General features: G+C 44.1%; 1 protein-coding gene across 1 annotated transcript in view; it reads left to right on the plus strand.

The window, feature by feature from the left end:
* The first annotated feature begins 5,645 nt into the window (after nucleotides 1–5,645).
* The window catches only part of GSR (glutathione-disulfide reductase), a 36,896-nt gene continuing 19,464 nt past the window's right edge, over nucleotides 5,646–23,077 (plus strand). Inside the window, exons 1-3 of the mRNA XM_053659961.1 lie at nucleotides 5,646–5,970; nucleotides 19,448–19,474; nucleotides 21,454–21,542. Of these exons, the coding sequence (XP_053515936.1) occupies nucleotides 5,680–5,970; nucleotides 19,448–19,474; nucleotides 21,454–21,542 (407 nt within the window). The 5' untranslated portion in view covers nucleotides 5,646–5,679. The remainder of the gene's footprint in view (nucleotides 5,971–19,447; nucleotides 19,475–21,453; nucleotides 21,543–23,077) is intronic.

The raw sequence follows: 23,077 nt of genomic DNA on the forward strand, positions 1-23,077 counted from the left end.
GGCCAAGAACTGCATCCTGGAAGTGAAGGTACAACGTGGGGGCACAATCTCAACATTCATCGGCATCCATTCACTGGCAGAGGGGCTGTGATTTCTCACAGCAGCTTTGTTTCTGTGGTCACTAATAATATCGAGGACTTTTTGGGGTGCTTATTGACCATTTAATCTTCATTTTGAAGTATCCACTCAGATGTGTTTAACTGTGTTGTTTCTCTTTTGTATCGTTTTAAAAGACTTCGTTTTTTTAGAGAGGGGAGGGAGGGAGAAATAGAACAGAAACATCAATGTGCGGTTGCCTCTCATGCGCCCCCTACTGGGGACCTGGCTCACAACCCAGGCATGTGCCCCGACTGAGAATCTTAACTGGTAACCCTTTGGTTTGTAGGCGGGCACTCAATCCACTGATCCACACCACTCAGGGCTGCTTCTCTTTTGTATTAATGAGGTGTAGGAGTTTTTTACATAGTCTCAATACTACTCATATGTGAATCTCTCCATCTTAGTTTACCTACTTATTTTCTTAATGTTTAAATGAGAAGGGTTTAATTTTGAAGATTAATTTGTCAAATATTCTTTTATAGTCATTGCTTTCTAAGAAACGTTTGCCTACCCTGAAGTTGAAGGACTCTCCTATTTTTTTCTGAAGCTTTTTGTTTTAGCTTTTATATTTAGGTTTATGAAATTATTTTTGTATTTTCCCTAAATAATGGGAAAGATGGCTACTTTTGAAAGTACTTCCCTAGGCTTTATTCCCAACAACTTAAAACTTAAATTGCAAAGACAGTTTAATTTTCACTTCTCAACTTTTAGAGACATCTTGATGTGCTCCATAAGAATTTTGATCCCATAAATGCAACTTAGTGATCTGGTAGAAAAAATTTTATGGTGAATTTTTAGATTAATATTTTATCTCCTTGTTAACTTGTATTTAAGTATAAATGTCCTTTAGCTTTGTATATTTATCCAGTGATCCATTATGCATGTAAGCTAAAATACATGACCAAGAATATAAATTATTTAAAACTGTAAACTGGGCAAAGCCTCCACAGTAGCTTCAGTGTTCACAGCGACCTCTCCTGGCTCTGACTTCACAGCACTCAGGGCTTTTCCCAGTGATCTGGAATGCCACAATATTCTTATATTGTTATTGAACTTTCCATGTATACATCGACGTTTTCCACAGAGATTCTAATTTAGGAGCTATTATTCCAAGTTCCTCAATGTTATCATATCTAAATATGGCTTATAAAATAGTATATGGTAACACTACCAAATGTGTGCAAGGAAGTGGAAAAACTGAATTACTCATACATTGCTGGTTGCAAGATAAGCTGGTACAGCCAGTCTGAAAAATAAGGCATTTTCTTAGATAATTAAACATGCATTTATCATATGACCCAACAATTGCAGTCTTGGACCTTAATCCCTCAGAAATAAAAGCTACATTCACCTAAGAAGTTGCAAATAAATGGTCATAGCAACGAAGAGGGAGCAGTTTGCCAACCCAAAATATGCTTTGGGGGGAGATATTTTAAGCAACCAATTGATGCTTTTCTCTCACATATCTCCCTCTCCTCCCTTCCCCTCTACAAAAATAAATAAATAAAATCTTTTAAAATATGTTTTTAGCCCTGGCTGGTGTGGCTTAGTGGACTGACCACCAGCCTGCGAAACAAAGGGTCGCTGGTTCAATTCCCAGTCAGGGCACATGCCTAGGTTGCAGGTCAGATCCCCAGTAGGGGGTGCATGAGAAGCAACCACACATTGATGTTTCTATCCCCCTCTTTCTCTCGCCCTTCCCTTCTGTCTAAAAATAAATAAATAAAATCTTTTTAAAAATAAAAATAATAAAATAGATGATTAAAAATGAAATTATTCAAAGGTGAAATAATTGTATGGGGCGCTGCTCTTCTCACAAATCATGCTAATTTACCATGATATCATAAAACTGCCACACTTAAACAGTAACTCGGATGATTTTTATTTTCCTCATTTACTATCATCCCCAAACCACCTCTATTAACTGCATTAACTAAAATTTTACTTTAGCTGACATTTCTTTGCTTAAAGAGAAAATTTAGCCCTGGCTGGTGTAGCTCAGTGGTTGGAGCGTGGGCCTCCAAACCAAACTACCACGGTTTGATTCCCAGCAAGGGCACATGCCTGGGTTGTAGACCAGTTCCCAACAGGGAGCACATGAGAGGCAACCATACATTGATATTTCTCTCCCTCTCTCCTTCCCTTCCCCTCAAAAGATAAATAAATAAAATATTTAAAAAATTAATTTCCATGGACAAAAAAAGAGAAAATTTAGATATAATCAGAAGTCTTCAAATACTTGAGATATGGCTACCTACTCCCCACATAAATCAGAAGCATAAAGGAAAAACACTCCCCTGGTAATAAAATAATTTAGTCCAAATATGGCATGAACCTTTGGTTTCAACACACTACATAGGGTTATATAACTGGGTGATTAAAAGTTCCGTTTTCTTTTGAAACTAGCTGAGTCACAGACTTATGCATCCTTTTATCTTCTTTATGTTTGCTTAATGGAGTCATTTTTACCCCCAGATTTCCTGGTTCAAGATCTGTCATCCTCTTGTACCCTCCCCCAGCCTGTCAATTTCACTTCTTTATGTCTGTCCAATCTGTACCTTCTGGGTTCTCAATACTTCTATCTGTTACTTTTGCTTCCTATACTTCCAGTTTCACAGTCTCCAGTTCATTTGATGTATTTCCAAGGAAATACACCTCTGAAAAATCTCCAGTGACTATTTCTTTGGAGTAATGTCTAAATACTTGTGCTTGGTTACTACCAAAATCCATCTTCCATTAACCTCTTCAAGCTGCCTATGGTCTAGCCAGTCCGCACTGCTCTGCTTACTTCCAGTGTGTGTTGGCTGATTTCCTCCATTCTAGTTATTTCTTTGACATGCTTATTTTCTTTTTGTGAGCCTCCTTGTTGACAGATGAATAAGCTGAAACTCAGGGAGGTTAAGTAACTATGACAGTGCCTGTGGTGTGATATGAATCCAAGTTTCTCTGACTCAAGCTCAACTCCTAAATACTTCAGTGTGTGTCTCTTAAGAACAAGGATATTGTTTCATAACCACAGTGCAGTGATCAAACTCGGGAAATTTCACATCAGTGTAGTACCATTATATATTACACAAGCCAAATTCAAATTTCACCAATTGTCCCAGTCCAGTTCTATCCAGGATCAAGCCTTAATTCTAGTCACCATATTTCTTCAGTCTTTAACCTGGAATATTTTCTCAGCCTTACTTTGTTTTTAGCATTGATAGTTTTTAAGTCATCAGGCTAGTTAGCCTGGGCTGGTATAGCTCAGTGGATTGAGTAAGGGCTGCGAACCAAAGTGTCATGAGTTCGATTCCCAGTCAGGGCACATGCCTGGGTTGCAGACCAGGTCCCCAGTAGGGGGTGCATGAGAGGCAATCACACACTGATATTTCTCTCCCTCTTTCTCCTTCCCTTCCTCTCTCTCTCTGTAAATAAATAAATAAAATCTTTTAAAAAAGCGAATTTAAATGATCAGGCTAGTTGTAAAATTTCCCTCATTGTGGGTTTTTCTGAGTTTTACCTCATGCTTAGATTCAGGTTGTGGATTTTTAGCAGGTATACTACATAAGCGAGCTGTGCACTTCTTGCTGCATCATGTCATAAGGCACACAATGGCAACTGTCTCATTACTGGCAGTGCTTCACTTTGATCACTTGGAGAAGGTGGCGTGTGGCCCACTGTAAAGTTACCATTTTCCCCTTTGCGTTCGTTTGTATGTATTAGGTAGAGTTACTATATCTCCCAGGCTCGACAGTGGCTTAAGGTAGTAGGTGTCCTGTAGGGTCCAGTGGCACAGCCTCCCCTATCACCCAAGCTGTGTACTCAAGCCCACTGTGTGGGCTGTGTACACCCTCCTGTTGTAGTTGAGCCTAGGTGGCAGTCAGCAAGTCCAAGGTCAGCCACCTCCCCTGTTCTGCCTGGGGTCACACAGCATAAGATACAAAGTGATCTGCAGAGGGTTGCTACTTGTGCTGGGGTTGGAGGTGCCCAGGTGAGGTCAAGCTGTGAACCAAGGCCAGCTGCTGCTAGTACTGGGCCTGGGGCAACTTAGTGAGAGGTACAGACCACACTGAAGCCAGATGCTGCTTGTTTGAAAGAATTTAGGAAAATCTGAAGCATGGATCAAGACAGGCTATTAGTACGGAAAAGCCACTGGAAACAGCTTGTGTGAGCCTGAAAGTTGGGTTGGGCAAGGCCTCAGGGAATCACCAGGGTGGGGCAGACAGTGTGACCCAGGTTGATAGAGTCTCAAATGTAGTGCCCACTTGCCAGCTCTACGGCTCTGTGGGGGAAGGGCTCAAAAAAGGACAGTGGCCTCTGCCAGCACTTTTGTCCCGGAGAAAGTTGACCCCCAGCTCTCACCCTGATGTTGGACAGCTTGGTTCCTCCCCTTATGTCTCTGGTGCCTCTGATCTGCTGCTCTCACACTGTAGCACAGAAAGAGTGAACCTGAGTACATTTGTGTGCAGGCCCTTTAAGAGGTACTGTCAGGGACTCAAGAAGTCTGAGTTCTACAGCCTCAATCCCTGCCGGTTTTTACAGCCAGAATATGGCAACTTCTCTTACAGGCACTGGAACTCTGGGCTGGGGGGGCCTGGTGTGGGGCTGGGACCCTCTGTGCAATCCCTCCCAATTTTTATCCACCACACAGTGGCATTTGCAGCTTCACTCCTTCACCAGTCCTTATGTGGCTTCTTCTTCAACTCCATAGTTGTAGGGACTTCCATTCACCTCGATTTCTGATGGTTCCAAATGCCGGTTGTCCTAACGTTTAGCTGTAATTTTGATGTGGTTTGCGAAGTACCTATGTCCCCATCTGGACCAGAATTCTTGAGTTTGTTGTTTAAAGCAGGGATCCCCAACCTTGCGGACTTGTATTGTCCATGGCCTGTTAGGAACGGATTGCACAGCAGGAAGCGAGCGCTGAGCCTTATTACCTGGGTTCCCAGTCCTATCTTCTCCCCTCTGACTGCCCCCCAAAATTATCTTCCACTAAATCGGTCCCTGGTGCCATAAAGATTAGGCACTGCTGATTTAAAGTGTAGACTGCTAGGTCGGTGGTCCGAAGCTCCCATTTTATTGATCTGGGTTAGAGCCTAGGAATCAACACTCCACGTGGGCTGCGAAAAAAATCCAAGAAACATCAACCTCCAAAATAATGGAGGGCAATTCTCCAAAGGCTGGATGAAATAATAGAGGGCGTTCATCTTTCCTCGCCTCACGGGCTTCAAAACATATCTGTTTGTGGTTACTCCAGTGCGGGACCCAGGTGCGGTGACTACGAAGGCGCAGTGATTTACTACTACTTCCACCACCCTCACCTCCTCACGTAGGGCAGGGAAGGTGGCTTGCACGCAGGTAGAATAGCTAGGGGTGGCGCTGGGAGTTGGGGTGGCCCCGTGGCACCAGTCCACCCAAGTCTCAAGGAGCCGGGGCCTGCCCGGAGGCCCTTGCCGGGCTCAGCACTCCATCCCGCCACGCCCCAGTTGCTTAGTCATCACGGTGAGGCCGTGCTTGCCCGCGGCCCGCAGCCCGCGCCCCCTCCTTCCCCGGGGCCCGCCCCGGGGCCGCCCCGCTGCGCGTGCTTCCGCGTGCATGGCCTCGCTGGGGACCCTGCGAGTCAGCGCGCGGCAGAGCTCGCGGCAGGTGGCGCGCGCCTTCGCCGGCTTCCCGCTGCCTCGGCCCCAGGCGGCCTGCGCAGTCGCTCGCGCAATGGCGACAAGGCAGGAGTCGCAGCCCCACGGCCCCCCGCCCCCCGCCGGCGCCGTGGCCTACGACTACTTGGTGATCGGTGGAGGCTCCGGGGGGCTGGCTAGCGCGCGCAGGGCGGCCGAGCTGGGCGCCAGGGTCGCGGTGGTGGAGAGCCACAAGCTGGGCGGCACTTGCGTGAGTACCGGTCCCTCCCGGCGTTTCTCGCGCCTCTGTCTCTGCTGCAGCTTTGCGATCCACAGCCCCACTTTCCCTAAGCTTCTCCGGGAACCGCCTGCGCTCCTTCTTCTCAGTGCACTGGGTTCCTCCAGGCCCGGGCCCGTAGGATGCCAGCTCCGTGCTACGCTCGCTGCTTTGCCGCCGCTCCCGAAGGCAGGATCCTAGCAGATTTAGATGAAAGACGTCTAAAGGGGCGTCCCTGCGCCCCCCCAATCTAAGCCTGAGTCTGTTCAGGCCCAGGTGCCAAATTAGCGATAGCCGTAAGTGGTTAAATCTAACGTAACTTCCCCGTGTCCTCAGTCCTCAAGGTGGAAGAATATTGTTTTCCACGCTTGAGTTTATAACCAGATCCATGAAACATGAAACTGCATCTGGAAAACCTGCAGGTGGCCTCCGTGTATGGTGAGAGGGGCATATATATCATTGAGCAAAGAGAATCCTGGTCCTCTCCCTTGAACTTCAAGGGCAGAGTGATTTACTCACCCCTGGCTGCACATTGGAATTACCTGAAGAGTTGAAAAAACTCTGCCTGGGCTCTGCCCCCATGGCTTCCGATTTCATTGGTCTGAGGTGCAGGCTGGCTGTTGGGAGTTTTAGAAGCAACATAGGTGATTCTGAATTTCAGGCAAGGTTGAGAACCACTGACTACAGGTTACTTTGATGTAGAATTTACTATTAAGTGGATTTTTAAGCCTTTAGCTGGTTTTGTCTGGGGGGAGGGGGGCAGGCGCACATTTTAAAACTACCTAAAAAGGGTTATAAATCCTGCGACTGAAAAACTATCCTATCTAAGAAGTTTTGTTATTGCTGCGGGCTTTCCTATCACAAGACTTGGGTGAGGTACTTGCCGTTAATATTAAAATGTTTCCAAGAATAACCTGGGATTGGGGATGGGTGCTCTAAATTCCTGTGGAGACTGACGTTGAAGTTACACTAAACTGGGAACTCCTTAAGGGCAGGGATGGGTCCCTGTGTGTGTGCACCTTGTAACAAAATACCTTGCTCCATAACCATGTGTGAAATTGTTGCAGGAAAGGGGACCTGGCCTTCGGAGGGTCTGCCTAGAGTCGGCTGCTGGTGTGTGGGTTCCTTGTGCAGGAAATATTGCACAGCAGGAGTCCAGGTGATTTCTAGAGGACGTTTATTAAAGTTGGGGACAGTGAAACAGAGAAGGACCTAGGATAGAAGAAGCAACAGAAGAGGGACTAAGTGGGGAAACGAGCCTGGACTGGGCTGCTTTGGCTCACTAGGAAGTCAGAGAAAGGGGACCTTGGGGACAGGGTCTGGGGGTTAGCCCTGGATAAGCTGCCACTGCCCATTAGTCCTTGGTTGCAAGCCTAGTGGGGTCCCTTAGGGTTTAGGAGATGTATGCTTGTAGGGGAAGGAGAGGGAGAGGGGGGAAGGGGAAGGGACAGGGTGTGCCTGGGAGGGAGAGTGTGCACTGAACCCTCATTATGAGGGTTTTTAAAGTCCGGTAGTTTAGAGGAAGTCTTGGGAGGATTCAATAGAATATTCATCAGCTTTACACTGGTGTACCAAAATGAAATTTATTCTGTAACTTCCTTTGTCCTTGGGTGTGTTTGGCCAGTGGCACTAATTGGATTTCTGCCATCTATCTCCAGAGCCTCCTGTTGGGGAGAAGTTTAAACTATTGAAATCTTAACTGTCCTTGATTACAGAAGATAGGATTTACTATATGGCTGTGCATTGCTAGGCTGTTGGACTCTTTTTCCGCCTTCTTTCTCTTGCCCTGGCTTACTAGCCTGACTCAAAATGAGTGAAACTTAATATTGTTTTTAATGTCTTTTATTTAATTTTTTTAAAGATTTTATTTATTTATCTTTAGAGGGAAAGGGAAGGAGAGAGTGAGAGAAACATCAATGTCTGGTTGCCTTTCGTGCGTCCCCTGCTGGGAATTGGCCTGCAGGGAACTGGCCTGCAACCCAGGAATGTGCCCTGACCGGGAATCAAACTGTGATTGTCTGGTTCGCAGGCCCGTGCTCAATCCACTGAGCTACACCAGCCAGGGCGAAACTTAATATTAACAGCTCTGAAAGGGGTGACTCCTGTGTCCAGTCCTGATTTTCCAAGTTCAGAATGAAAATGGCAATGAGAAAAGGAAAACAATCCCCGTTAATTATCTACTTGCACCTTTGCTCCTTAGTCCAGAGAAACGCAGTGAGAAGTATGTCTCTGAAGAAGCGTTGAGGGGGTGCCACTGAGGGTCTCCTGACAGCTTGATTACTGCTCATCTTTGTATTGGCAGCAAAACGGCACCAGGTGTGGCCTGGTGGGGTCAGAACAGACCTGGACTTGAGTTCTGGCAGAGAAAGAATCCAGAGCCAAGACTCAAAACTATACAGGAAAGTGTATTTAGCCCTGGCCAGGATGCTTAGTTGTTTAGAGCATTGTCCCAATAAAGCAAGGCTGTGGGTTCGATACCCTGTCAGGTCACGCATGAGAATCAACCAATGAAGGCATAAATAAGTAGAACAAATCAGTGTTTTTCTCTGTCCCTTCCTTTCTCTCTAAAATCAATTTTTTTAAATGAATTTTAAAAAGAAAGTGTATTTAGAGAGTCATAAAGGTAAAAGAAGTGAACCGTAGAAGACTTGGGCTTGGGAAACAAGTTACAGAAGCCAAAGGAAGGCCCCTCCGAGCTTAGGAGGGCCGGGGAAGGTGCTGCTGAGCTCCTCGGACAGCGCTGCCTTGGGTCTTCCATCCTAAGGACTCTTTAGGGGTGGGGGTGTTAGGAGCAGTCCCAGGAGAGGATTCAGTAAACCGTTCATCAGCTTTTCAGGCGTGTCCTTTCAGGGTCATGGTCTCCATTGGTTGGTCAGCACCGGACAGGAGGTCTTTAGTCGCTGCAGCTGCTCTTGCTGTCAGCCGTGGCCTCCTTGTGTGGTGTGGCTGCTTTTCTGGGCCTGGAGCTGAAACACAACTGAGGCCTGGATGTTTTTAATACAGGTCAGCATCTCATTTTCCTGGGGGCTTAATACGTAAGACCTATTTTCCTGCCCCCTCAAAGCGGGTCTAGATGGCAAGGACAGTGACATGCAAGGAGAGGAAAGGTCACCCTGGGGGAGGTCCTTGTTTTCCCGGTTTTGTCTGTGCCTAAGCACCACGCTCCTCCCCCTTCTTTCCACCCCAGTGACCTTTCGTACCTGGCCTGTCGTCCTTGCTCCACTCATGTCTGTCTGACGGCCTAGAACATTTGTACCTCCTTCGTCTCTTCCCTCTTTATTTCATAATAAGCTTGTGGGGTTCCTTGTTGTTATCCGGTTCTACTGGTATTGATCAAGAAGGGGCTGTCTTGTATCTAGGTCCTTGTTTGTCAAGTGAATACACTAAGACAGGGGTGTCAAGCTCGTTTTCACCGGGGGCCACATCAGCTTTGTGGTTGCCTTCAAGGGCTGAGTGTAATTTCGACTCCTTAACAGTTAAGGAGTAGTTACATTTATACAGTCCTAAAATGATTTTGGCCCTTTGAAGGCAACCGCAAAGCTGATGTGGCCCCCAATGAAAATAAGTTTGACGCCCCTGCTATAAGAGATAAACTACTGTAAGTGGGTGTAGGTCAGCTCAGGGCAGTGGGGGTTTTATGCTACAAGGGAGGGATGTTTCCCTAAAGAGCACCTGGCCTTTCCCTCCTCATACTCCTGCAGCAACTTGTATTTTCCCATAAGCATGGATGTTCTGGGGGAAATCCCCTCCCCCTTCCTGCCATTCCCTTTGGGTTCTTCTCAAACGAAGTTTTATGTAAGGAAGGGTGTTGGTATATGTTGAATATGAGAGAGGATATAACCAACTTGTAAGACACGAGTTTAGGTTTGTTTGTTCAGATTCCAATATCTGGGCTTGCAAAAATAAACTTTTTACGTGCAGGAATTTCCAAGCAGGTGTAGGGAAACTTGAGACTTTCTTAAGCATATAATTTCATTTGTTTCTGTCTTTATTTCTAGTATCTTAAGTGCTAAACTGGGGCTGGCTGAGAGAAAAGGGTCGAAACCAACATTTGTAAGACAAAGTTCCCTTCCCTCAAGGAATTTACGATGTAGTGAGGACAAAATATAGGCAGGTCTGTGTTAATTGCTGCATTAATAATAAAGTACAGTAGTGGAAAGGAGTTGTAATGAATCATTTCCGCCTGGGCACCATGGGATGGTTTCATGTAGACAGTATCTTTCTGCACTTGGTGGATGCATATTTTTGGTGAGGATGGAGTCAGGGCAGAGGCCCAGAGACAGGCGATGTTGTGGGATCGGATTGGACTGGAGCAGAGGGCGTCTCTAATAGAAGACTCGGGAAGCTGATGGGTAGGTGGTTGTGCTGAAAAATGCGGGGTTTCTGGAAGTGTCACCGGAAAGGAACCTCCCCAAGCCGGTGTGCCACATGCCAGCTGGTAGTGTGTGAGTTCTTGACTCTGCAGGAAAGATTTCACTAAAAATCCAGATCATTTTGAAAGTATGATTATTAACGCTGGTGACAGTGATTGAGCATGGGCCTGTGAACCAAAAGACCGGGGTTTGATTCCCTGTCAGGGCACATGCCTGGGTTGCAGGCCAGTTCCCAACAGGGGATGCACAAAAAGCAACCATACATTGATATTTCTCTCCCTCTCTCCTTTTCTTCCCTTCTAAAGATAAATAAATTAAATTTTTTAAAAAGCTGGTGACAGTGAGATGAAGGGAGGGCTTAGCATAGATGAAGCACTGGAGAGAGAGCCCAGGTGGTGCCCTGCTTTGGCTCCCTGGAAAAGTGATAGGAAAGGAGTGAGCCAAGGTGGGGCTGCTGTCAGCTCACAGCGGGGTCAGAGAAAAGGGGGCCTTGGGGACAGGTTCAGGGGGTAAGCCCCAAATGAGCTGCCCGTTGCTCTCCTGGTTGCAAGTCTTGTAGGAACCCTTAGACTTGTAGGAACCCTTAGACTTTAGGCCAGAAGAGTAGAGATGGGCATCTCAGAGGGAAGGAAGCCGCAGGCGTGCTTGTCTCTCGGGCTCTTTCCTGTTTTCTAAAGGTGGGTATTTTATAGGAGGATGGCAATAGAATAGTCATCAGCTTTACACTGATATGCCGGAATGAGATTTACTCCCCTGACTTCTGTCCTTGGGTGTGGTTGGCACAAATGGCACTAATTGGATTTCTGTCACCTATCACACCTGAAGTCATGTTGCGAGGTATCTTTGGGGGGGCTGGTTGGCAGGGAAACCAACCCTGTGATTTTGGGGTTGCTATTTCAGTCCCACCGCCTTGACCCCTGGGGAGGGGGGAAGGACTAGAGGTTGAGTCAGCCATCAGTGGCCAGTAACTCAGTCATGCCTGTGTAAGGAAGCCTCCATAAAAAACCCGAAAGGTCGGGGTTCGGAGAGCTTTCCAGTTAGTGAACATGCGGAGGTTTGGAGGGCGTGGTGCACTCTGATAAGGCATGGAAGCTCTGTACCCTTTCCCCCATACCTTGGCCTATGCGTCTCTTCCATCTGCCTGTTCTAGAATTATATTCTTTTATAATGAACTGGTAATCTAGCAAGTAAAATGTTTCTCTGAGTTCTCTGAGCTGCTCTAGCAAATTAATCAAAACCAAGAAGTGGGTCTGTAGAACCTCTGACCTAGAGCTGGTTGGCCAAAACCCAGGTGATAACTGGACTTGGATTGGCGTCTGAAGTGGCGCGGGGGTGACGCAGAGAGAGCTGATCAGGTCTTGGGGAGAAGTAGGGAGGGGCCATACGAGGGAGGAGTTTGCCGAGGCAACCTTAGGCAGTATAGGACGGGATTGGCTGAGAAGCTCAATGCCTCCAGAGCGCACCCAATTAGGGGCAAGAAGAGAGAAAATAAAAGAAGGGCTCTGGGACTGGGGCCGGGCTCTCTTCGGCGCTCAGGCTCTCTCCTTCCTCGGCGCTCAGGCTCTCTTCTTCCTCGAGGATGCCTGCACGATCGCGCCGCAGCTGCCTGCGTGTCCCAGCGGATGGTGTTTTGAATGGGAAGGAACTCGGGGCACAGCCTAGGATTGGGCTGGCCTGGCAGAGGGTGGCAGGGTTATTCTTCCTCGGGTGTTCTGCAGGAAAGAGGCTTTGAGGCAGAAGCCTGCCCTTCTTCCAGAATTGTGTAGCTTTTGTATCTTTTGTTTTAGTTTGTAAACTAACCCTATAGAAATAAGATAATTAAAACTAACAGGGGGAATGATAAACAGTCAGAGAAAGACAAATACCATATGATTTAACTCATATGTGGAATCTAATGAACAAACTGAACCAACGAGGGAAATGGGGACAGACTCAGAGAGCAGGCTGACAGGTGGTGGCGGTGGTTAGCAGGTGGAGGGATTGAGCAAAAAGGACTCATGGACTTGGACAGCAGTGTGGTGACTGCTGGGGGGAGGGGTATAAGAGGACTAAAAGGTAATGTAAAAAAATACAGTGAAGATTAAATTTAAAAAAACTAACAGAAAACTCAGGTGTTAAAGAGCTTAGTCTTAATTGATGGAGGTAAGTGACAAATTCATGTGGAAAGCTGTTATTCCAAAATTGTGAAGCTCTCGAATAAAAACTTCTTTCTTTTATCAGCAAACCTTTGCCCCTGGAACTTTGCCTAGAGGGTGGTGGTGGGCAGCGGACCCCAGTTGCTGTTCGGTAACAGGAGGGGCAGTCTTGAAGGACTAAGCCATTATTAACATGTGGGGTCTGATGCTGTCTCCAGGTAGACGGTGTCAAAATTGATTTAATTGTTTGGCAGTGTATGATCTCACACACACACACACACATCAGTTGGAATCGGTGTTAGAGTCATACAAGGCCAGGCCAAGTGTTGTCCAGACAGCATCTTATTTTGTCACTGTTGGTGCAAAGTCGATGAAACTCGACAAGTCGGGATCTTTGGTCTAGGCATCTGTGTTTGCCAGGCTCCTGGAATGGTCCTGCAGTAAGCAGTTTCTCAACATACACAGTTGTTGAAAGAATGAACTCATGAATCACTAGTGTTTTGCTTAGTAAACGATGACTGGTCCATTTTCGAAGGTTTCCTTCCTCCTGCTTGTCAGTCTTGAAGCAGACTTTACCCAGCAGAAGGAAAACAGGGAGCTGTGGACAACTCTGTGTTGGGCGCAGAAGTGGGAAACGAGAAGGAAGTTTACTCTTACCTAAGCAGATGGGACATTCCTGACAAGTCCAGTTGTAACTTAACCAAGTTCTTGTTTTACCATCACCACGGGCATTGTGGTGTTTTTACCCAGGCAGAACTGAAGGTAAAAGGGCTAGCCCTAGGAAAAATGGTAAAGTTCCTGAATTCTTCCAAGTGTAACATCAGGGTCATGTGCCATCTGAGTTTGGAGGGGGGGTGGCTCCTGTCCTCGCTGCGAGCCAATGCTGGTGGGCTGGCCGAGCAGAAGGATCCCGAACACCAGTTTGGAACAGGAGTTATCAGAGGTGGACTATCAGTTTGCAAAGCGAGGCAGAGCCTCAGGAGTGCCTGATGGTGGGTGCGCACAGGATTGGGTGCAAGAAATTCATCCCTTTCTACAGCTTATTGTGGTCGAAGTCCACTTGGAGAATGGGGGCTCTGTAAGATTAGCCAGGTAGAAAGCATTGCCGGTCTTATCAGCTGTGTGCACCCCTGGGAAGTGAGCCCTGAGAACCCATCACCCCGCTGCCCCAGTAATGCCAGGCAAGCTTCCTTTGCCATCAGTTGACCTGTTTCTGAAAGGCAGCCAGTGGCTGAAGGGTTTCATCTTCTCTCTTCGCCATATGCCTTTGGTGCACACAGGGAGCCGGCAGACTGCAGAAGTAATTCAGACGGATCGGTGTCTGTCGTAAATTAGAAAATGGGTGCTTTGTACATACACATTATGTCTAATACTCTCATAACCTATGATGTAAGTTTTCTCATTCTCATTTTATGTAGTAAGAAACTGAGCTCAGAGAGATTTAGAAACTTAACCTACCAACAGCCAGTAGGTGGGAGGGCTGAGATTCAAGCTCATGTCTGTGTGACTGTAATTAGCTCTCTCTCAGAACTTACTGCACTCGTCAGCCTGACAGTGGGGAAAGGGGGTTGAGCGTGACTGTCCATATGTAGCTCTCCACGCCTGCCCACCCTCTTTGTAGACAACTAATTGTTCTCGTCTTTCTTCAGATCAAAGGGGCATCTAATAATCAGTTGTGTTGTGCTGAAGTATAACTAGGTTTCTAAAACCCGCAGAGTTGCCAAAATAGGGAAAGTAGTACTGCAGAGTCAAGGGCTTCCCTTCAGCCATATCCCAAGTGCCTGAAGTGTGCTGTGCTGAAGCGTGGATTCCCAGCCCAGCAAGGTTTCTGTTTCCCACCACCCCCTTCCTACCCGGCTGTTGCCCCTGGAGTCAGTCTTGCAAAGGCTGAGTCTCTGTCCCTCTTTCCTCCCCGGTAGGACTGTGGGCTGCATGGTACTGGGGGTATATGGGTTAATGCTCTGGTTTGCATAATACCTGGCACCAGCGAGCGCGTCCTTAGCCAATACTTCTGAATGAATGAATGGTTGCAAGTTAAAAAATTAAACCTGAGTAACTCATACACTTGGCACAAGTGAAAGTCAGGCTGTCTTGGCCCATAAAAGCATATTCCAAACTTGTTTTTTAATTTTTACCGTAGGATATTTTTTCCATTGTTTTTGGAGAGAGAGAGGAAGGGAGAGAGATACATTGATGTGAGAAAGAAGCACGATTAGTTGCCTCCTGAACGCTCCAGGACTGGGGTTGGTGGCCCTACTGGAGATCATACAAGTCTGTCCCAGGGCTTGCACCCGCCAGCTCCTGGACCAGGGATTGAACTCCCAACCTTCCAATTACAGGTCAGTGCTCCAACCAACTGAGCCACACTGGCCAGGGCCATATTCCAAACCTTTTTTAAAAATGCCTTAAATAGCTTTCAGGTAGCTTAAAATGTACAGGAGGAGTAAATTAATATATGAGAGTGACTCAGAGTATTTAGTGCCTCATGACAATGAGTCACTTTTGAAGATCCCTAGGAAGCTGGAGAAGGTTGACTGGAGGACAGGCAGAGTGTATTTATTTAATACATTGAAATCTTCTCTGCTTTTGGAGAAAGTGCTTCTGGAGTCTGCCCTAGCTGAAGCCTTTAAATGAACTTCAGCTGCACACTGCAGAGTATAAAGTTGTGGATGAGAAGCACTTTGCCAAGTGAACTGGAGAAGCCAGGTCGGATGATAAAGTCGTCCAACGCAAGGCTGGCCTTCTCTTCCCACTAGGATTCCATTGCCTTTCTGTCTTCTCCCACCCAAGAAACATCTGCCATCTTCCTTCCTTGGAATGGCTTTCTCCATATACCCCACGTGTTATGACATGTTATGGCTTCGTCAAACACTTGGGCAACGAGAAACAGCATATTTTTGGCTTATTCAGATGGGAGAGCAGTCCAGGTAGAAAGCCATAAATTGTTCTAATTGCTAACATGAAGTACTTTATTAGGCTTGAATTCTGCACCCTTCTCTCAATCCTGTGAGTTCCTGATTCTGTTGCCTTATGAATCCTTATTGCAGCATCACCTCATAAAAGAATTGAAGTAGACAACTAGAAGTGTATGACCTAACTGTTTCTAGGAGAAAAACAAAACAAAACAAATGACTGATAACTTGAGAACTCTACAGAAACAATTCACTCCTTTAAATTTCTGAGTGCAGAATAATAACAAATAGTAGGATCATAATGAAATTGCAGCAGGTAGGCTGCTAGCAAATAGAATATTAGAGGAATAGAAAGTTACTATTCAGTAAGACCCACATTTTCAAACATTTGCAATCTTACTGGGATTTGGGCAGATTCCTTTTAATCTGGGATTTCATATGAAGTTCCTTGGCAAGTGTGTATGAGGTTTAAGTTTCAATATATTACAGCCGGAAAACATTCTACTGTAAGAATAGGCTGGTGTTCTTTGTGCTTACAGAGAGCCAACCTAGTTTCTTATGGTCATGATTAGCAGGGCTATAAGCCCCTGATATAAATTATGTCTAGAAGCCTTTTGTTTCCATATAATAAAAAATGGTTTTATATAAAATATTGAAAACAGACAAGAGAGATGAAAGAATTCACATCTAAATTCCACTACCCAGGTAAAATCATTTTGGTTTATTTCTTTGTTCTGATGAATTATACGAGTAATAAATCGTGGTATTCCCATTATACACCACATTAACAAGATAAAGGATGAAAATCATGATCACATCAATATATGCAGAAAAAGCATGCAATAAGATATAACATCCATTTATGACTAAAACACTCAGTACAATGGATATAGAAGGAAAGGACTTCATCATAATAAAGGCCATTTTTGACAAACCCTCAATTAATGTCATCGTCTATAGTGAAAACTGAAAGTTCTCCTCCAGGTTCAGGAACAAGATAAGGTTGCCCATTCTCACCCGTCTTGTTTCACATAGTACTGGAAGTTCTAGCCAGAGCAATCAGACAAGAGAAAGAAATTTTTCAAAGCATCCGAATTGGGAATGAAGAAGTAAAATTAGGCAGCACTTGAGATCTTGCTTTCCAGCAGTGTTGTCACTTGGGCTCAAATAAACTCATAAAAAGTCTCTAAAAAAGTTTTTTTTTAAAGAAGTAAAATTGTCACTTTTTGCAGACAGGATTTTTTATATAAAGACACCACCAAAAGAAAGAGTAGACAAAGTTGCAGGATATAAAATCAATGGACAAAAATCCATTTCATTACTATATAATAACAATGAGATTTTAGAAAAGTGAAAACTAAAATTATTTTTGCAATTGCATCAAGAAGAATAAAATACCTAGGAATAAACTTAACAAAGGATGTGAGGGACCTATATACTGAAAACTACAAAGCATTATTCAAAGTGATTGAGAAAGAATGAAATGGAAAGATTTTTCATGTTTATGGATTGGAAGAATCAACATAGTTGAAATTGCCATGTTACCTAAAGCAGTATACAAATTTAATGCAATTCCCATTAAAATCTGAATGTTTTTTAAAGAAATAGAACCAAAAAAACATCAAATTTGTATGGACTCACAAAAGACCCAAAATAGGCAAAGAAATCCTGAAAAAAAGAACAGAGCTAGAGATATCACACTCCCTGACTTCAAATTATACTACGAAGTGACTATAATCAAAACAGCATGGTATTGGCAGCAAAACGGACACACAGACCAATGGAACAAAATTGAGAGCCCAGAAATAAACCCATATATATATATATATATATATATATATATATGGGTTTGCCTATATATATATATAGGCAAATAATCTTTGACAAAAGTCAAAAACATACAATGGAGAAAAGATGACTTCTTCAATAAATGGTGCTGAGATCATTGGAAAGCCACATGCAAAAGAATAAAACTAGACTATTACATGTCACCATACACAAGAATTAACTCAAAATGGATAAAAGACCTAAATATAAAACGTGAAACAATAAATTATATAGGACAAATGTAGATACTAAACTTATGGACCTTGGTTTAAAGGATTTTATGAATTTGACTTCAAAGACAAGGGAAGTAAAAGCAATATACATAATGGGACTGTGTTAAACTAAAAAGTGTCTGCACAGAAAAAGAAATCAACAACTGAAAAAGGCAACCAACTGAATGGGAGAAGATATTTGCAAACAGCACTTTCAATAAGGGGTTAATATCCCAAATACATAAAGAAGTCATACAACTCAACAATAAAAGCAGTGAAACTAAACAATCTGATTAAAAACCGGGCAGAGGACATGAACAGATACTTCTCCCAAGATGACATAGAAATGGCGAACAGATCTGTGAAAAGATGCTCAATTTCACTAGCTGTTAGGGACATGCAAATGAAAACTCCAGTGAGGTACTTCCTCACACCCGTTAGAATGGCTGTCATCTACAAGTAACAGTGAGTGCTAGAGAGAGAGCTTGTGGAGGAAAAGGAACCCTCGTTCACTGCTGATGTGAAGGTGAACTGGTATTGTTATGGAAAACAGTATAGAGGCTTCTCAAAAAATTAAGAATAGAGTTATCATGTAACCAGCAGCCCCTCTTGGGTATCTACCCTCCAAATTTGAAAACATGTATTCATAAAGATCTGTGCACCCCGTGTTCATAGCAGCATTATTCACAGTGACCAAGACGTGGAAACAACTGAAAATATCTTTTGATAGATGATTGGATAAAGAAGATGTGGTTCTACTGTAACAACAAGGGTAGATCTTGAGAATATCACACTAAGTGAGATAAGTCAGACAGAAAAAGTCAAGAACTGTGTGATTTCACTCATATGTGGGATCTCAAACTGGAACTCACAGACACAGTCAGCTGTATGGTGGTTACCAGAGGGAAAGGGGTTGGTGGGGGTGATAAAGAGGAAAGGGGGTCAACTATATGGGGATAGAAAATGATTTGACTTTGGGAGGTGGGCACACAATGCAATATACAGATGTATTATAGAATGTACACCTGAAACCTATATGATTGAATTGATTAATGTCACCTGATAGATTTAATTTGGAAATAGAATGGGATTGATCTCGTTTTTCCTTCTACAGCTGCTCCTCTGCTAGGTCACATAGAGTGATTACCCATTTGGTCAAGTCCAAATTTCTTCACCCTCTGAGCAGTTTTCATCAATCCTACTCTTAACCCAAGTTTTTGTTTTTGTTTTGTTTTTATGGTTATTTTAGGTGATCAAAAGGAAATAAATGGATATAAACAGAAGTCTGTGTGTAAACATATAACAGCTTGTTCACACAGACCCTTGGAAAGAATTTTTCTCAACTCTAATGGACATAAATAGTTATTTTTTTAAACAACTAGTTAGTTTTTACATGAAATCTACCAGCATTTGTGCTTCTCTTTGTGTATTGGCTGCTAGAAGCCTGAGAACCAAAATTGTGATCTGTTTTCTAGTAAGTGCGTCAGACTTCCTAGTGTGATTCATCATTGTTCTTTGGTCCTGGAGCATAATGTCGATTTCCACTAGAGGCTTTTGCAGAGGGGACATTCTGGGTGTTTTACACTGGAGGCTCTGCAGTGAGGTTCCCCGAAACCCTCTGGGACAGCTGCTCAGATGGCTGGCTTGCTCTTGCTTAGCTGGATGGTCCTCTCACTTCACACTGCTACTGCTCTGCCGCTTCCCTCTGGGTCCTGCGCAAACTCAGACTCTGCTGTCTCCTGACGCGTACCCTGCAGTGCACGGCCCCCTGGAAGTGGAATTGTTTTCTCTCTGCTTTTCTTGAGAAAACGATGATGAGTGAAATTCTCTACCTCGTCACGTGACAAAAATAATCTTCATATCTTTTCCAAATCTATACAAGGAAAAAGGAAATAACCGTAGGTTGTGAATTATATCAGAAAAGTCTCCTGGGTGGATGCTTGGGGTTCATTTCTTGCAGGTGTGTTGAGTTTAATGTTATTAAAATATGTCCTTTTAAATTTTGTTCCCAGGTTAATGTCGGATGTGTACCCAAAAAGGTAGGGTTTTTATTTCTTATTCCTTCTACACTCCTTTTGTATGTTTGGTAAATTATGATTAGAATAAGGTTGTTTCTGAGGTGTTTCAGCCAAAATTTCTTCTGCAAGAAGTAACTGAGAAACCAACTAAAAGTGGCTGCAGTGCAGGTCACATCAGATGAACTCATCCTCACCTGTGACAAAGAGGGAGCAATGACAGCTGTTGTTTTCAAAGCTGCCTCTTGCCTATACTTGCAAATAATTTTACTCCTTTCAAAACATGTTGTAATCCTAGGCTTGCAACCTTTTGTTACTGAGATTACATTTTAAACTGGCAAGCTTTTGGGTATACGAGCAAACATCCTCATCTCATCAGTGACGCACGCCTGAATGTAACTCCATAAAGGTTTTCTGTAATCTGTGTCCTGGTATAAGTAGCTTTTTTTTTTTTCTTTTCCTGTGTTAGGAAGATTTCTTCTTTTTTTTTTTTTTCCTGTGGGACATTTTCCTCAATTTTTTTCCTTTTGGTCATAGATTTTGGAATCTGTTTTACTTAGAATCATGCAATTATGAATGTATGGTTTATGTATATTAGTTATAAGGTAGTTTTATGCAGTTTAAACCGATTATGTTAGTAAATCTGCTATTGATTTGTGCTATCTCATTATTTTACTTTATTCATTTTTTTGCCTCATTTTTTTTAAAATGCCATCTGGGCTGATCTTTGTAGGGGGCCAAATTTGCAATAATTTGTTTCCATGTATTTCCCTTACCCTTTTATTCTGACCACACATACTAGACATTTACCTTATACTTTTACGGGACTGTACTGATTTCAAAATGCTTTTGCATCCTTGAAGATCACTTGGTAGTTGCCTCTCATTCCATAGAACAGACCGGAGCCTAGAGTAGCCGCCCGTGCACAAGAGTAGAGGGAGGCGGCGGTAGAGAAGGAACCACAGGGATGGGCCTGCCAGTGCCCTGATTAGGTCTCAGTTGAAAAGCCACTGCAGTTCCGATAGAAGCCCCTTCTGCAGAGGGTTAGATGCTGCAGCACCATATGTACTAAAATTGGAAGTAAATAAATATGGTCCCTCAGGATAATAGGAGGTACAGTGGTGTTTTCTTAAAATGACAACTTACTTGTCGTACTGATACATCTTTCACATGCATTGTTTAAGATAAAGAGTATAGCAGATAAAATGGCTCATTGTGTATTCATGCATTTCACCTCAATAAACGAAACTGAATCCAACTGAGTTATCAGTTTATTCATCCTTAGGCATAAAGGGAGAAAGGTGCAAAGGAGCAGTGTTAAGGCTTGTCAAAAATGGAGTTAAGACTTGCCTGACCAAGATAAAAATGGTCTGGCTGTCATCTGGAGTCCTGGCTGCCGCTCTGAATTCAGTTATCATGATGATCAGTTGGCGTTAAAAGGCTTTTACAGATTGTAGGCTACATTCCACAAGAGATGCACTGAGCCTCTGAGTTCCAGGTATCTGATTGCATGACGTTCTTACAAGGGCATGTATGTAGTCCTGCACACCCGACGGGATTCCCACTCTTGAAGTTTTTAGTCCCCAGCTTTTACCTAGTAGCTTCCTTCCAAATCACCATACTATAACGCTACAGTGCACTTCCATTCCCTGGAACTAATCACAAAAGGCAGGGCTTACGGAAATCTGAAACTCAAAGACAGAATGTACTGGTAAGCAGCAGTAAGTGTTAACGGAAGCACTGTGAGTCTTATCCTGGTTTACAGAGCTCCTGAACTAGGGGATTTAACTGCAGAAGTAGTTTTCTCCGATATTTCAGAAGCCTCCCTGTAAAAGGTGCCTGCTCATATTTCTGAACGTTCTGTTCTCCTCTAAAATGTCGAGTTGTGTTTTTAGTTTAAAGGTCAGTGTTATTATTTTCTCTGTTACATAGTTGCCTTTCATCCACAATTTCTGCTTCCCCTGAGGACTCACGTCCTGCTGCTCTGGGCACTTTTTCTGCAGGTGATGTGGAACACAGCCATGCACTCGGAATTCATGCATGATCATGCTGATTATGGCTTTCAGAGTTGTGACAGTAAATTCAGTTGGCGGTAAGTGCTAATTCTCAGAGGACTTCTTTTACAAACATGATTTTTCTTTCATAATTAAACAAGCCATAAAGCTTTTTGGGGTGTTGTATGGTGGTTACAAGCTTTGGGGGGGCGATAGATCTGTTCACAGCCTTGATTGTGGTGATGTGTACGCTCATCTCTAACCCCATCAAGTTGTATATGTTAAATGTGTACAAACAACATAAAATATTCATTTTAGCCTTTTTTAAAAATTGATTTGAGACAGAGAGAAGCATCGACTAGTTTTTCCACTCGTTTATGTGTTCATTGGTTGAATCTTGTATGTGCCCTGACCGGGGATGGGACCCGCACCCTTGGCTGGCCTATCGGGACGATGCCCTCACCACCAGAGCTACCTGTCCAGGGCCCATTCTAGCCATTTTAATCTTGTCGTTTCAGTGCCATTAAGTATATTTATCATGTTGTGCAACCATGACCACCGTCCCTTCCCAGGACTTTCCCACCATCCCAAGCAAGAACAGTGTTGCTCAGCGTACCATTAAACAGAAATTCCTGCTTTCCCCTCCTCCGACCCCTGGTATCTCTGTTCTTTCTGTGTCTGTGACTTTGCCTGTGCTAGGTACTTTCTACAGTGTTTGTCATTTATGCCTGGCTTACTTTACTTGCATGTTTCTGAAGTTCATCCTTGTGCCATATGTCAGGATTTCCATCTTTTTAAAGGCTGAATGATATTCCTTTATATTTATATACCATATTTTGTTTTTCCATTTACTTTTCAATGGACTTCCCCCCCCCCCACCTTTTAGCTATTGTGAATAATCATGCTTTGAACATTGGTCTACAGGTTTGTGCTTTCTGTTATTTTGGATCTATACCCAGAAGTGGAATTGCTGGGTCAGGTGGCAATTTTGTGTTTAATTTTTTAAGGGGCTGCCATGAACTTTTTTAAGAGTTTATTTTTTATTTATTTTTAGAGAGAGGGGAAGGGAAGGAGAAAGAGAAGGAGAGAAACATGGATGTGCACGAGAAACATCGATTGGTTGCCTCTCGCACATCCCCAGCTGGGGACCTGGCCTGCAACCCAGGCATGTGCCCTGACCGGGAGTCAAACTGGTAACCTTTCAGTTCCCAGGCTAGTTAGTGCTCAATCCACTGAGTCACACCAGCCAGGGCCCATGAACTTTTTGGAGCCATCAAATTTTTAACAAATTCATTTATTCAACAAGTATTGAGTGGCAAGTGTGATTTGCAAATTATTTATTCCTTTAGATGCAACTGACCATTTAGTTTCAAGCAGCTCTTAATGCTGCCATGCTAAGCACAATACCAAAGCAGCCTTCCTCATCTTCTGTGCAAAGAAAAGTTTTATTCACCTACCATGGATGCCACCTGAACATCCTCTACAGGGTAAAATAGGGGTTCTCCACACACGGGAAGGCAGGCGGACGCAGGAAGGGCGAATGACTGTCTTTAGAGACTGTGACCCCCGGGGTTCGTGCTGGCAGTCTGTGACTCTGTGTTCCAGGGAGATGCCCTAGTTACCGGCTGGAAGA

The sequence above is a fragment of the Artibeus jamaicensis genome, unplaced genomic scaffold, assembly GCF_021234435.1.
Source record: "Artibeus jamaicensis isolate MK-2021 breed Jamaican fruit bat unplaced genomic scaffold, CSHL_Jam_final scaffold_833, whole genome shotgun sequence".
Taxonomy (NCBI): Eukaryota; Metazoa; Chordata; class Mammalia; order Chiroptera; family Phyllostomidae; genus Artibeus; species Artibeus jamaicensis.